Source organism: Exophiala aquamarina (genome assembly GCF_000709125.1).
Source record: "Exophiala aquamarina CBS 119918 chromosome Unknown aczIA-supercont1.12, whole genome shotgun sequence".
Lineage (NCBI taxonomy): Eukaryota > Fungi > Ascomycota > Eurotiomycetes > Chaetothyriales > Herpotrichiellaceae > Exophiala > Exophiala aquamarina.
In genome coordinates, this window is record NW_013550576.1 from 682,391 (window position 1) to 695,551 (window position 13,161).

At 50.6% G+C, this 13,161-nt stretch overlaps 4 protein-coding genes across 4 annotated transcripts; 2 read left to right on the top strand and 2 right to left on the bottom strand.

The window, feature by feature from the left end:
• Positions 1-1,523: 1,523 nt before the first annotated feature.
• Positions 1,524-2,868, top strand: A1O9_10242 (uncharacterized protein; the record flags this gene model as incomplete). Its single annotated transcript, XM_013400976.1, has 5 exons — positions 1,524-1,614; positions 1,693-1,722; positions 1,801-2,519; positions 2,585-2,636; positions 2,687-2,868. The coding sequence occupies 5 exons, from the start codon at positions 1,524-1,526 to the stop codon at positions 2,866-2,868; spliced, it is 1,074 nt and encodes a 357-aa protein (XP_013256430.1).
• A 2,419-nt stretch (positions 2,869-5,287) lies between these two features.
• A1O9_10243 (uncharacterized protein) lies at positions 5,288-6,051 on the bottom strand (the record flags this gene model as incomplete). Its single annotated transcript, XM_013400977.1, has 3 exons — positions 5,288-5,689; positions 5,751-5,827; positions 5,880-6,051. The coding sequence occupies 3 exons, from the start codon at positions 6,049-6,051 to the stop codon at positions 5,288-5,290; spliced, it is 651 nt and encodes a 216-aa protein (XP_013256431.1).
• A 1,581-nt stretch (positions 6,052-7,632) lies between these two features.
• On the top strand, positions 7,633-8,298 carry A1O9_10244 (uncharacterized protein; the record flags this gene model as incomplete). The annotated part of the gene is made up of 1 exon (XM_013400978.1): positions 7,633-8,298. One exon carries the CDS (start codon positions 7,633-7,635, stop codon positions 8,296-8,298), a length of 666 nt encoding a protein of 221 aa, XP_013256432.1.
• Positions 8,299-9,901: 1,603 nt separating this feature from the next.
• A1O9_10245 (uncharacterized protein) lies at positions 9,902-12,792 on the bottom strand (the record flags this gene model as incomplete). The annotated part of the gene is made up of 2 exons (XM_013400979.1): positions 9,902-12,590; positions 12,698-12,792. The coding sequence occupies 2 exons, from the start codon at positions 12,790-12,792 to the stop codon at positions 9,902-9,904; spliced, it is 2,784 nt and encodes a 927-aa protein (XP_013256433.1).
• Positions 12,793-13,161: the final 369 nt, after the last annotated feature.

Here is a 13,161-nt window from a genome sequence, read left to right on the forward strand (position 1 = left end):
CAACAGCTTTCTATCCCAGACAATCCCAGACAAGCGTCGACAGAAATGGGACGACAACAAACCTCGCGTTCGGATTCCGACCTCCCTCCTCACCTGTTGCACAACCAACAATACTTTTATCTTGACCTTCCCGACCACTCTAAGTTTCAGCCTTGTGTTCCAGACTTGCCGCTTCAGAGTATATCAACCTTGTCAACCTCATCAGTGCCACACCCAGAATCATTAGACCAGAGCAAATCATCTTCAACTCACAGGCGTCGTGTTCCACAAGCGTTCTATCATCGTTTGCAGGTATTGATCACCCAAATACCTCTCTTGGTGATCTTCTGGTGGATGTTCATCCGTTCTTGAGTTGAGCAACAGTCGATGTCCACCTAAAAAGGCGCATCCTCAACTGGTAAGCTAGGCTGCTGGGCGTACCTTAACCCAGCATCTCGGACACACCAGCGCAGCGCGACCAAGTAATCAAAGATATTATTCTCGGGAAGATCGGTTTCCCAAACGTGCTTCTAGCATCTTTTTGTCCACCGACGACCTGAGACCCTACAACGGCATCAAGGGAAGAAACCCTCCAATAGGGGCTGCACTGACCACCCAATTCGGCGGGAGTATCTCCTGCAACCTTCGTTGAGCTATAGGTAGCAGCTGTTAAATGCAACCCCTCGCCCCAATGACATGGCTTTCTAATGACACTGTCATGGTTTTGAAAGACAGGTTTATTTTTAATCGCGTTTGTCCAGCAACACTCCCTCGAGATTCTCTCAAGCCCTAATAGACATCGAATAGTACTTAAAGCTAGCTTAAGTTAGGGGGCCATCATAGGGGGGATTAGGTATTCTATTCCTTAACAAGGCTTAACTAGCCCAGAATGAATAGTCTGGCAGTCTAGATTACATAATAAAAGATGACGATAACCTGGCTGCCTGGCCCGGCATTTTAAAAAGCCTCTTCCACAACTTTTGATGCCCACACCTCCGTACATTCATTCCTACAGTAGCCCAAAATCTAAGCGTCCCCCAAATCATCGCCTCTAAAACCAATGACGGCAACACGGCAACACCCGCACAGCACTTACATAACTAAAGCCAGCTTCCCTCACTAACTCCAACCTTTCCCCGGCTCATCCAGGGGTATTCAGTCCTCTGAATGGCCTCGGATCCGCACCTCTCCCTTTGGGCCGCGGGCGCCAGCTAATTACTCCACCGGAAAAGAATCGAGGAGATGAGGAGTAAGTAGCAAGCATTCGTGCGTATATGTATACGCCGTCTTAAATAGTGTAGTCGTGTAGCATGGACGACTGCAAAAGCTCGCGGTTCGTGGCTCATGTTGATTTACATAACGTCGACATCACCAGATCATCTCCTCTCGCATATTTTGCCGGACGGTATCAGACGGAGAATCTCCCAGGTGTTGTATCTCACATAGCATAGTATTTCCACTTCGGTGAATTCAACCGCCTACGCTTTGACATCGTCTTACATCACCTACGGCCCTGCCCCTCCTCGTCGACGTTGCAGCCAGGCATGCGCGCTCTTCGATATCACGGAATCAAAGACCTGCGGGTCGACGATATTCCCGAACCTAAATGTGGAGACACCCAGATCAAAATCAGGCGTGAGTGATTGAATCGGGTGCTCGCCCGAGCAGAATACCAGGTCCATTCTATGCTAACTACCACCGTGTGACCCCCAGCTGCATTTTGTGGAATATGCGGGACAGACTGTAGGACTCGACCCATCCATCACGTATCAGGACACATTCACGTTCGACAGTCTAAGCTAACCTCTATTTTTCATGTAGTACACGAGTATTCGTCCCCAACATTCATCCCTCAAAAGGATGCTCCCCATCCCGTCACTGGGGAAACGATGCCGATTGCGATAGGCCACGAATTCAGTGGAGAAATTCTGGAGATCGGGTCGAAAGCGGAGAATCCGACCAAGCTCAAGGTTGGCGACAAGGTTGCTGTCCAGCCTACCGTTTGCTGTTTCAAATGCGGGCCGTGTGGTGATGGGTACATCAACTGTTGTGACAGTTCCGGGTTTGTCGGGCTGAGTGGTGGCGGAGGAGGCATGACCGATGCTGTGTGCGTGGATCCGCAGTTCGTCTTCAAGCTCCCGGGACATATCCCTCTGGATGTTGGTGCTCTTGTTGAACCGCTCGCTGTTGCGTGGCATGCCGTCGATCAATATCCCATCAAAGAAGGTGATGAGGCCTTGGTCATGGGTGCTGGGCCAATCGGCCTAGGAGTGATTCAATGCTTAAAGGCGCGAGGGGCCAAGACCATCATTGCAGTCGAAGTCGCCAAGGATAGACAGAAATTTGCTGAGCAGTTTGGTGCAACTCACGTCATCGATCCTACGAAAGAGGATGTGGTCAAACGGGCAAAAGAGATATGTGGTGGGAATGGACCGCACGTCGCGTTGGATGCCGCTGGTGTGCCTCAAAGCGTCAAATCTGCGGCACTGGCGGTGAGGGCTAGAGGAACGGTGGTGAATCTGGCAATATGGGAGAAGGAGGTAGGTCACTGAGCAATCAAGTCAAAGACGAAAGTGTGTGAGCTCTGTGTTGATAATCTTGACAGATCCCGTTCCAGCCAAACAACTTTGTTTTTGGAGAAAAGAAGTATCTCGCAAGTAAGTAGTAGTCCTGTGATTACGAAGAGCCAGCTGCTGATACCCCTCAGTCCTAGGATACCTCAAGGAGGACTTTGCGGGTGTCATCGAAGCTTTGAATGATGGAAGCCTGAAGCCAGAGCAGATGATCACCAGCACCATAAAGATTGACCGAGTTGTCGAAGATGGATATCGTGCCTTAATCCACGAGAAGGACAAACATGTCAAAATCTTGGTTGATTGCAGAGCGTGAATAGGACTTGAGTGACTTTCAAAAAAAAACAACGAAAAAAAAAGAACCTACCATAGTGTTGGGCGACAATGTCCGTTGTTAACCCTCACCACAGCAATGGGAGGTTATCATTTCAGCCCGTGTCGTACGATTTGGTCCAAGTGTCCATCCTTCACTACGTCTTGTAACGTCTCGTTCGCGCAGGTTATGCCAGCCTATGCAGAAGTAGACATGTCAGCTGTTTATGATCTGGAGTCACCTGTGAAGCAGATCTTTGAGAGCAGATTCAACTTACAGCATCATGGTAAGTGCAGTTGACAGGACCGGTATCGTTCTGCTTGGGCAGAATACAAGTTCGCTTGATTGTATGTCTGTCGGAAGTGCAGCAGGTGAACTTTTGACTTCCAGGACAGAGCGTGGACTGATTTATCGCTAGAGACGCATTGCCTGGATGAAAGAGTAAGCAATGTTTTGGGCGTATTCAGCAGGGGAGAGACGCCAGTTGCGAGCATGGCAATACAGTAGGCCAACCTACAAGTTTGAAAACTGACACCAAGCCAGAAGTCTAAGAATGGCGAGTCCTCCTTGCAGCAGAATGCGAACTCATACCCATTTAGAGACGCCTGGTATTGACTAGCCAAAGTACAGACACTATTCGGGTCGAATGTATGGAAGGTAGGCACGTTCCTTGGGTGGACTGCGGGACCATGGATGACCCGACCGTACAAGTTGAGATATCGAGGATCTGGGGCTGCTTCTGCCTTCAAAAAACAGGAGGGAAGAGCGAGAAATATGATAAAAGAGCAATAAACAGCCATTGTATTGTTGTCGTGCTGCAATAGGTGATGGTGCTCTGTCAACGATGATGCGTCGAGTCGAACTCGGGATGATCGTGGACGCTCGTCGGCATTGGGCCCGAGAGGTTGATATTGAGAATGAGAAAACGAGTCCGGAGTACAGGAGTGAATGATACCCACCAGGTCAAGAGACCCGAAATGAGAGGAACGAGGACAGAGGGAAGGTGCAGTCCTCGTTTTCACAGGTGAAGGTCGCTCATGGATGGCACGACGCGTACGCGTAGAGCATCACAAGACGGTGCACAAGTTCCAAATGCCGGCATTGGGCAACTGCATACCGGGTACTGCCCTACCTTGAATTGTGCTGTGTACCCTCACCGCTGGTGGATCACAGCGAACGACAGAAACAACCATATTTGTCGCAGCTTACCTTAAGTGAATTCATCTTCTGAGAATGAGCACAAGCTTACTAGAACTGCGATTGAGTTTAGAGAGGGCGTGAAGGAATGTCGCCGATCGCAGATTGATGGATGCAAGACTGGCCGGACTCGCTATCAAGGTCACCAGGTGGGTGCCAGGTGAACAAAACCCTTCTAGATGAAACGAGGAAACTCCATCTGTTACAAGTCTGTAAAGGTTTGACACGAGTCTCACCTGATTTCAATTCTTGTAGACGGTGATGGAGAAGGGTTTGGCCCCGGGTTTCGAAGTTTCGGAACCATTTGAAGCTGGAACCCGACACGACACAAGAAGTCAGCCTTGAGGCGGCGCTCTAGTTGGCGTCTTGCAGCTCGGATTTGTGCGACAGAGAGGACGTGACATGTCTGTCATTTGTTTAGGCGCAAAGAAGTCCGTCATTTAGTCTAAAATGACAGTGTTTTTATCCCTCACAGGTCCTGCTTAAGTGTAGTTATGTGACGCACAAACATATCTATCTATATTAAAGTCCTTCACTAGTATATATAAAATGACCTATGTATGTCGCACTAAGCCTCTAGTACCTAGCGCCATGCTAAGCCTCTAAAAGTAGCTAATGTCATGGTGTCCATCAAATATCTTCGGTCCGTCATTCACTGCCATTTGACTATCATTTTACTAAAGTGACGGACAAACTCGAATCCTACATACTTGCAGCCTTGTTGGCTGGGGTTGTCAGGGGATCCCCGCACGTCCACGCCATTACCCAGACTGCACACCCTGGTAGCCGTGCATCATAAAAGTGGACACACAATGGACACAGATGAGTGCCATGGCGATCAATGGGACGCGGGGAACAGAATGGAGTGGAATTGAGTCAATTGGGTATTTGATCAAAACAGTTGTATTAATTCAGAGCTCTATCCGCTATGCATTTGCATCGCCATGACCACTGAAGTCGATCGTTATGGCCGCGCCTAAGGAATGGATGCGCTTTGCTCCCAACGCATAGTAGAACGCTCACTAACATAAAATCATCACTATCTGCAGTCGTCATCCCACAATCCCATCGTTCAGCCCGAGCCAAGGGCCGAGTTCCGCCACCAGGTGTGATTCTTGTGTCTGCTTTTCCGAAACCTGCTGCAGTTTTGATTCCACTAAAGAAAAGTTCTGTCCAATGCAACTATCATGGGCGGAATTTGATTATGTTGTGGTTGTTGGACTGTCTACAACAAGAACTTGCACGCAGCTATCAGGAGAGCGGTAAACGCTCCAGTGGCGAGCTGTTGGCTCGAACCCACTGCAGCATTACCGGTGGAGGAGGCAGAGGGAGTAGAGCTGCTGGCAGCGGTAGCAGAGCCGGAAGCTGATGAAGACGCCGAGCTTGAGGTTTCAGCGGCGGATGAGCTCGCTGCCGCAGAGGTTGCGGCAAGGGCTTCGGCAGTAGCGTTGCGAGTGCCGCATTGTTGATTCTCTTCACATACCGACTGGCCTTGTGCGTCATTGGGATGTGCGTCAACACATTGTCCATAGGTTGCTTGGCAGATGAAGTAGGGGAGGGTCTCGGAGAATGCGGTGCAGTCAGGAACTGTACCATTGGCACAGACACAAGTGTATGTAAATTGAATCTGAGGTATGGTTAGTGTGTGTAGCAGAAGGCGAACTTGGCCTGCAGGTGCACAAGCTTACCGAGTCACATCGATTTTGCGAAGCAGAACCGCCACAGATCTGAGGGCAAGTGTTTAGTTGACCACGGCACCAGTTGACTGTGGATGAATCAGTATGCTGTCTATCAAGTCGTGTTGCTGGGTTTCTTACAGGCTTCGGTAGAGTCAACACCTGCGGGATTGAAGGAGGCCGTGGCGGCTGGTGGCATCACTTGTGAGACAGTAGTAGCCGCAGCCACTGAGCTGGCACTAGAAGTGGCGATGGTCTGCGCATAGGACACAACAGCCAGAGCTGCAGCAGCGAAGAGTGATCGGGACAGCATCTTGAAGCTGGGGAGGAATCAAGAGGAGGCAGATGTGGGAATCTGTTGTAAATGCGAACAGTCAATTGATGCTTGGATTATCAGTGGCAGGAAAAGGTGAGTAGTGAGCAGAGTGTGGCAAGAAGAGAAAAGATGAATTGACTACGAGGTGAGTCGGGTGGGCAGGAAGCGGGCAGGTGGACCCTGGGCACAGGGCACAGGACAGTAGTAGTGGAGATGGGAATCGCAGAGGTGACGGAAAACGGGTTGATAAAGAAGGTCAGAGTGACGCGGAGATGAAGAGACAGAAGCAGCAGGAGCAGGGGGCATTCAATGGGGCAGGGGCCTGTCATGTACCTTTTGCTTTACACGGGTACGGAGTACAGAGTATTTCAGTTGAGAGGTGACGGCGATGTTGTAGATGTGGTGGTGGTGGTCAGCTTGGTCGTCGCTCCCAGTGGTTATAAGAAATAGAATCCGAAAGGCTGGGCTGGGTGGGAATGGAATGGAATTTGATGCGGTCGCTGGGAGACCGTGGTGCCTTTATTTTTCTTGACGAGCATCAGTTTCCTGGAGTTGATCTTGGATATCCGTCGCCCCAAGCTAAGGTGGGCTTCTAACTCGTTGTAGCCGTATCTCTGGCGATGATCAAGTTCAATGCATTGGCGTCGGAGCTATCTTACCGCTAGCCTCCCCCCAAAAGACGAGCGAGGGACACCAGGCCAGGGCGCCAGGCAGGGCGTCGGGTGGTTGTGCTGCAGGTCCGTCCCATGGTGATGCGTCAAGGCCCAGGGGCGAGCCTCGCACGGGCACCCACGAGCATCTCAGGCATTACATTCGTCGCCACTCCATGCCCGATCCACCAACTCTAAAACACATTAAGACCTCCCCCAATCACCACCCCGTCGCATCCTCCACGCCCACCCAACCGAACCGTCTAGGAGGCGGATAAGCAGAATCCCAGCCCGCTGATTCCTGTCCATTTGTCCATTTGACACAACCTCCAGAATTTGTCCATGTCAACCCGGTAACAAACAAACTGGTGAGTCCACTGAGAGACCATTGAGAGGTTGACCATTGACTTATCTCATACCGGAACACTCGGTTAGGGTGGGAGGTGATTGGTGCCTGTACGAGGGATGTTTCTCGTCAAATAGAATCAGGCCATTATTGTCCTCCTTTGCTCAAGTGCCTAAGAGCCCGCAAGAAACCCAGAGCTCAAGCCTACGGGTACTTGGAATCGTAAACAATACTTGCCGGAGTAATGCCTGAGGCTTGAGCTTGGAGCTCCCTAGCCACCTGGCCACCTCAGCCACGAAGCCCTCGGCCACCTCATGCCACAGCTCTTGGTGCCCGTAAGGCCCCCACTCGCACAAGCAGTGCCCCAACTTTGAAGATCCGGGACTTGGAGCAGCTCTTCGGTTCCATGAGCCGAGGCATATCACGGGCACCAACCGACAGTATTCATGGTATCTTATTTTCGTCCGGCCCAACCATCGAAAAATACATTGACAAAACTGCACGCGGAATAGTTTGAATCTCATGTCGTCTGCCCGACACAATCATGCTGAATAGGTAACACCCTCTCATATCAACATCACCATGGGCGAGCAATCGGACTTTATGTCCAACTTCATCACAGCCCACCGCGTACCTGAAGATGCACGGAAACACTTCGAAAAGATTGAATGGACCAACAAATACCTCTCCGATCCCCTCTACAAAGCCATCCCGACCTTTTCGCGAGTTCTCAAGGAGTCCGGCGAAGACTATTTCTTCTCTAGAACCATCAGCTCCCCTTCCACCATCCCACACCTAGTTACCCTCCAATTAAAAGACTATAAAACCCCGGCCGAGAGCGCAAAAGGCCAGCTAAAAGGAAAACAAAATCCCAAAGATGCCACACCTGTTCCCAACCATCCCGATTGCATTATGTTGCTCGCGCTCGGTCGACCTGGTCTCGACGGTCATCCAAGCGTCATTCATGGGGGCATGGCATCAGCAATACTTGACGAGACGATGGGCTTGTGTGTCATGCTTCACCATCAACACATCTCTGGCCCGCGAGATTCGCTTTTTACCGTCAATTTAAACGTCACCTTCCGGGCTCCTGTGCCTACCCCCGGGGAAGTCTTTGTGAGATGCTGGCTGTTAGGAAGAGAAGGTCGCAAGTGGATGTCGCGCGGACAGATCTGCGATAAAGATGGCCAGGTCTTGACTGAGGCCGAGGGCACTTGGGTCCTGGCTAAGAGGGAAGAAAAGCTGTAGTACTCCGTACGGAGTACAGTACCTCTTCAATGGCCTTGGACATTTCGATATCGATCACCACGTTCAGCACACCCCAAAATTCCCATCGTACCTACAACGAGACCCATATTATGATGCCCACAAACTAGAATATACCAAGATCAAAAAATTAGAACTCGAGTGAGGATAAGATTTCCATGTCGCAGATGCAAGGCTACTACATAGCCAAGATACGGACCCTGCACCCAACAAGCCGAAGCTTCCTCGAAGCAAACCAATTCCCTACGCTTAATTAATACCCCGTAGAAAGCCCAACACCTACCACACAAGTCACTTCCACCACATTTCAAAAACAAGACACTATCTATCCTGCCGAGTAGGAGCAATCACGGGGGGAACAAAAAGAAGCAAGAACGCGGATCCACCCATTCCTTTCTATGGCGCTTCTCCGGAAGTGGGTACTGTAGGTGTGTACATAGCATGCCCGTTAGCGCTGGCTTCTCTCGTTAACAGAGTCATCTCGGTTGCCAGATTAACGAGAGTTGCCCGCAATCTTAAAACCCCCGAAAGTCTCTGATGAACACCTCCCGAGGCCTCCGTTCGAGGCAGACACATACGGATAGCAGTCCTCCGTACTCCATACTGTACTCCATCCACGGCACGCGCAATGATGCCCCAAGTGCGCGATGGCAGATTCTGTCCTCAGAGGTAGGAGAACGACTATGGACTGTACTTACTTGTATGTAGTAGGATCGCGCTGAGCGAACCCGTCAGCAAGAAGAACCACGGAACCGGGCAGGAACACGGCTCTGCGCGACCTACGGGTGAACTCGTACTCGTAAGCTCGGTCGGAGATCAGCAGTAATGGCAATCGACGCTTCTACATACGTCGGAGCTCCGTACCTGACCGAAGCCAGTCGTCCTGTCAGTTGGCTGGGCCAGACCGGTTAGTTTGCCGTATGTAGATACACAGCGCAAGCGGGCGGCGGCGACGGGCGCGCGCCGCTGCTTGGGACGGAGTACGAGGACTGTGAAGCCCTGTCTTGGAATTGCGATGAGATAGCGTCGCAGGGATGCCCAGCTCTACAGTACTCGTACAGATGTATACGAACTACGGCTTGCCTCGTCGAACAAACACAGTACTCCGGACCTGGTCCGTGACCGTGAAGAAAGAGCTGTAATTGATACTCTTGCGGGCGTCTCCATTGTTTTATCCGACCGGGATCTACCTCGCTGTAGGCCTCGTAGTACTCCCCATATAGGAGGTGTGCAGAGATGCAAAGATTGATGGTATACAATCATGACCTTTTCTTCGATTTCGGGGACGTGAAGCGTTACTTGTCACCCTTGTTCAGTATTGGAAGGCATTCATTGGGTCAGTAGTCGTGTTGCATCTTGACCATGATTGCAAAAAGAAGTAACCATAAATGCCAATAAACAACCACCACCACCACAACGATGCTATCCATCCATCCGTCAGTCCCGTCACCCAAGCTATACTAAACCAAACGGGAGACACAGCTTGCTCAACACCTAACCTAGAGCAATGCAAGCAGTATAAACCAAGAAACGTTCATTAAAGGCCCAACGCCATCCATCTCGTCATCACCACACCATCACTAACTCACTCTCCTTCATAGCCTTCCCCGACCTCCGGATCTCTCATAACCTTGATCTCTTGCATGGCGTAATCGCCCTCACGCTCCACGTCGAGAACCAGTCCTTTCTCGTTTGCCAGGTGTAGCAGACAGATAAAGCAGTAGCTCGTACTGATGTCCTTCATCTGCTGTTCGGGGTAGACCGATCGCAGATCGTGGATCATATCCGTGAAGTTCAGAACGTCCTTGCCGTTATCGCCTTCAATAGGTATCTTGGGCATCTCTACCTCGATGGGAGTTGGAGGCTGGGCCTGCTCATCCACATCCATCATGTCGACGTCCTCATCTGCAGATGATACTGGGTGAGCAGGTTTTGCGGGTGGTTGTTCAAAGACTCGTATCAATTTGTCGCTCATGCCTTTCCACATGTTCTCCTTGAGGCGGCGAACATCGACCTTCTTCGCCGTGCGTGCGTAGTTCACATATTCGGGCCTCAGCCGCCGTCCTGCTTGCGTTACAAGCTGACTTCCGAAACTGCCTGGCAGTAGATCTGTTTGACTTTGTGCCGGTATTTGGGAGTCTGGTGGCTGTTCTTGCAAGCCATCAGCCTCACCATGCAAGGCAACATCCAGAAGGTTCTGCTGCTGATGACCCTCAGGTTGTGGGCTGAGCATCTCTCTGGCATCCATGAACGCTTGTTGTCCTTCGTCAGCCCCACCTAGGATGCCGTCGTCGTCATCGTCGTCAATTGGCAAAGGCCCGTCGAAAGGAAGTATCTGATCATCATCCGCAAAAAAGTTCGCGTCGTAATCTCCCTTCCTCCCTTCCTCCTCCTCCTCATCTGGCTCGCCGTTATTAGCTGTCCCAACGCGATTTCTCGCCCCGAAGCCTTCATCGATGACACCCAAGCCACCTTTTCTCTTGCCGATTCTGCATTTAGGTTTGGTCCATAGTCGCATGAGTTTTCTGGGATCGACAATCTCGTCATCCTTGTCTAGCAAGTTTCTCCCTTTCGTTCTCCATTGCGCCTTCGGTAAGCTGATTTGCGAGTTAAGAACAGTTGGTGCTGCGAGAAGCTCTTGCAATGACTCTGACATAGGCCCCGAGAAGTCAATCTCGAATGGTTCTTTCTCTTTCCTCTGCCGTGTCGGCGCAGCGGTTTCACTCTGTTGAGCTTTTTGAATCTTTTGCATCCGCCAATTTTCTAGTGTCGTGAAAGCAGTCTTGCCTTTTGCTCGTGAGTTGAAGGCCTTCTCAAAGTAAGCCATAATTGATTCGCGCTCCGCATCCTCTTGGTACTTGTGCTGCAATGAGAGGCAGTATTCTTCCGCATTTTGACCATTGTCGTCGACATCATCTCCCCTCACGATCCGAGTTTGTGCGTCAGCCGCTGCATCTTTGGCCCAGGCCTCACCGCCTTCGCCAAAACCGACATTGTCTGCGACATCGAAGCCTCCGAAAATTCCACCGTCGTCATCATCGTCGTCGAATCCCATAGCGTTACTGCCATCGAGGAAAATCCCTGTTTGATCCGACAAATCCGCACTGATGGCTGGTGGTTGTGGTGTTTCAGCAGCCTTCTTTTGATCCCGCCAATCATCCGGCGCTTTTAGGAATGGTATGCTGAGATCACCGGAAGGATCACCTAGAGTAAATGCCTTCATCGACGGACAAACGTCCTGATTGTCTAATAATGACATATCAGGGAAGAATTTTGCCGCTAACGAATGAAGATCAATTCCTTGATCTTCCTCATCCTCATCGGTTTCCTCCTCGTCCACGGATGTCCTCTCAGGTGCTGTTTCAGTCGCGTCGTTCGCGTTGTGTTCTTGTTGTTCGCCTTTTTCCGCTGCCAGGGTTGCATCCCCAGTGTCGTCGCTGCTGTCAAAGACAATTCGACCGCTTGAGTCAATAGAAAGATGGTTCAGTAAGAGGCCCTTAGCCCCTCCTTCGTCAAAATCAGCCGATGCCTTTTTGAATAAAGGATCAACCGCAAATTCCAAGTCAAGCTTCTTCGCCTGGAAGGTTGCAAAACTGGGTGCCAATGTCGCCTCGTGACTTCGGGCAGGTTTCTTCTTTTTCTTCTTTCCCTCACCATCTTCACCCTCTTCCCCGTCCTCACCATCCTCATCCTCATCCTCATTTTCGTCCCCGTCACCCTTTCCTTTCTTCTTTCCCTCGGAAGCGCTACCGTCTGCAAGACCGCTAAGAAGTCGGCCCGTCTCAGTCGCCACGCTGTCAACTCGACTTGTATAGATTTTGACACATCCATCGAGTGTGCAGCTTGCTTTCTGAAAATTCACGCCGTCTCCTTCCTTCAACAGGCTCATATCATGAAAATAGTCAATAAGAGCAAAATTCCAGGAATTGGCTGCATTGATCTTGTTGTCTGTCGCCATCTTCATCCACTCTTCGAAGTTGGCTAAGATAGGTACGCGTTTCGGCGGGGTAGCGGCACCTCCAGTGACCCCGTCCATTTGTCTCGGACTGCTCTGACTGTTATGTTGTTGTTGGATTCTCTTGCGTACGTCCGTCGTCTGTGTTCTGGGTGTTCGCGGTGATTCAGAAATAGCTCTATTATGCGTGTCTCGCCGTTGATTGATTTTTCGCACTGGGCTAGCGGCGGCACGGATTTCGTTCATGTGTATTTCTTGTAGGGCTTGTCGAGACTGAAGTCTTGCAGCTTTCTCGCCTCGATCGTCGTTCAACGCGAGTCTGTAAACAAAAGAGTCTCATGTTAGCCTGAGCTCGTCTCTCAATGAACCAGTAACTCCCACACAAGCAGCGCTGCCAAATAAGCTATTTATGGACAAAACACGTACTTCACCGGAGAGGTCTTGGTCTTGTCACGCGCCATGTTCATAACAACAGCTTGACGACTAGGGCGCCGGCCCGTTTGTCCTGCGACACGAGGCATTTTTGGATTTAATGTGATGCGAAAGCGAACTGCGCTCTCTCTGCCCGTCAACTGCCGATCTCGATAACTCTTGCGCGGGGATCCAGAAGCTTGTTTTCACCGTTGCCACTTCATTGCTTGTTCATATGTAGCCTGTAGGAATTGAAATCGTCGTTCTGTGATTCCGATGTTGAGGATTTACTGTTTGATGTCAATCGTCACTGCCATCCAAATGTTTCGGGGTAATGTTTATTTTCTCCCAATTTGGCAAAGCGTAAGGATGCGCCAAGTCACGTGGTGATCTTGTGAGCCGCAAAAACATCACCCAAGGGCGACAAAAGGGAAAGTATATTGACTATCGAGTATTAATCGTCACTACATCGTCCTACC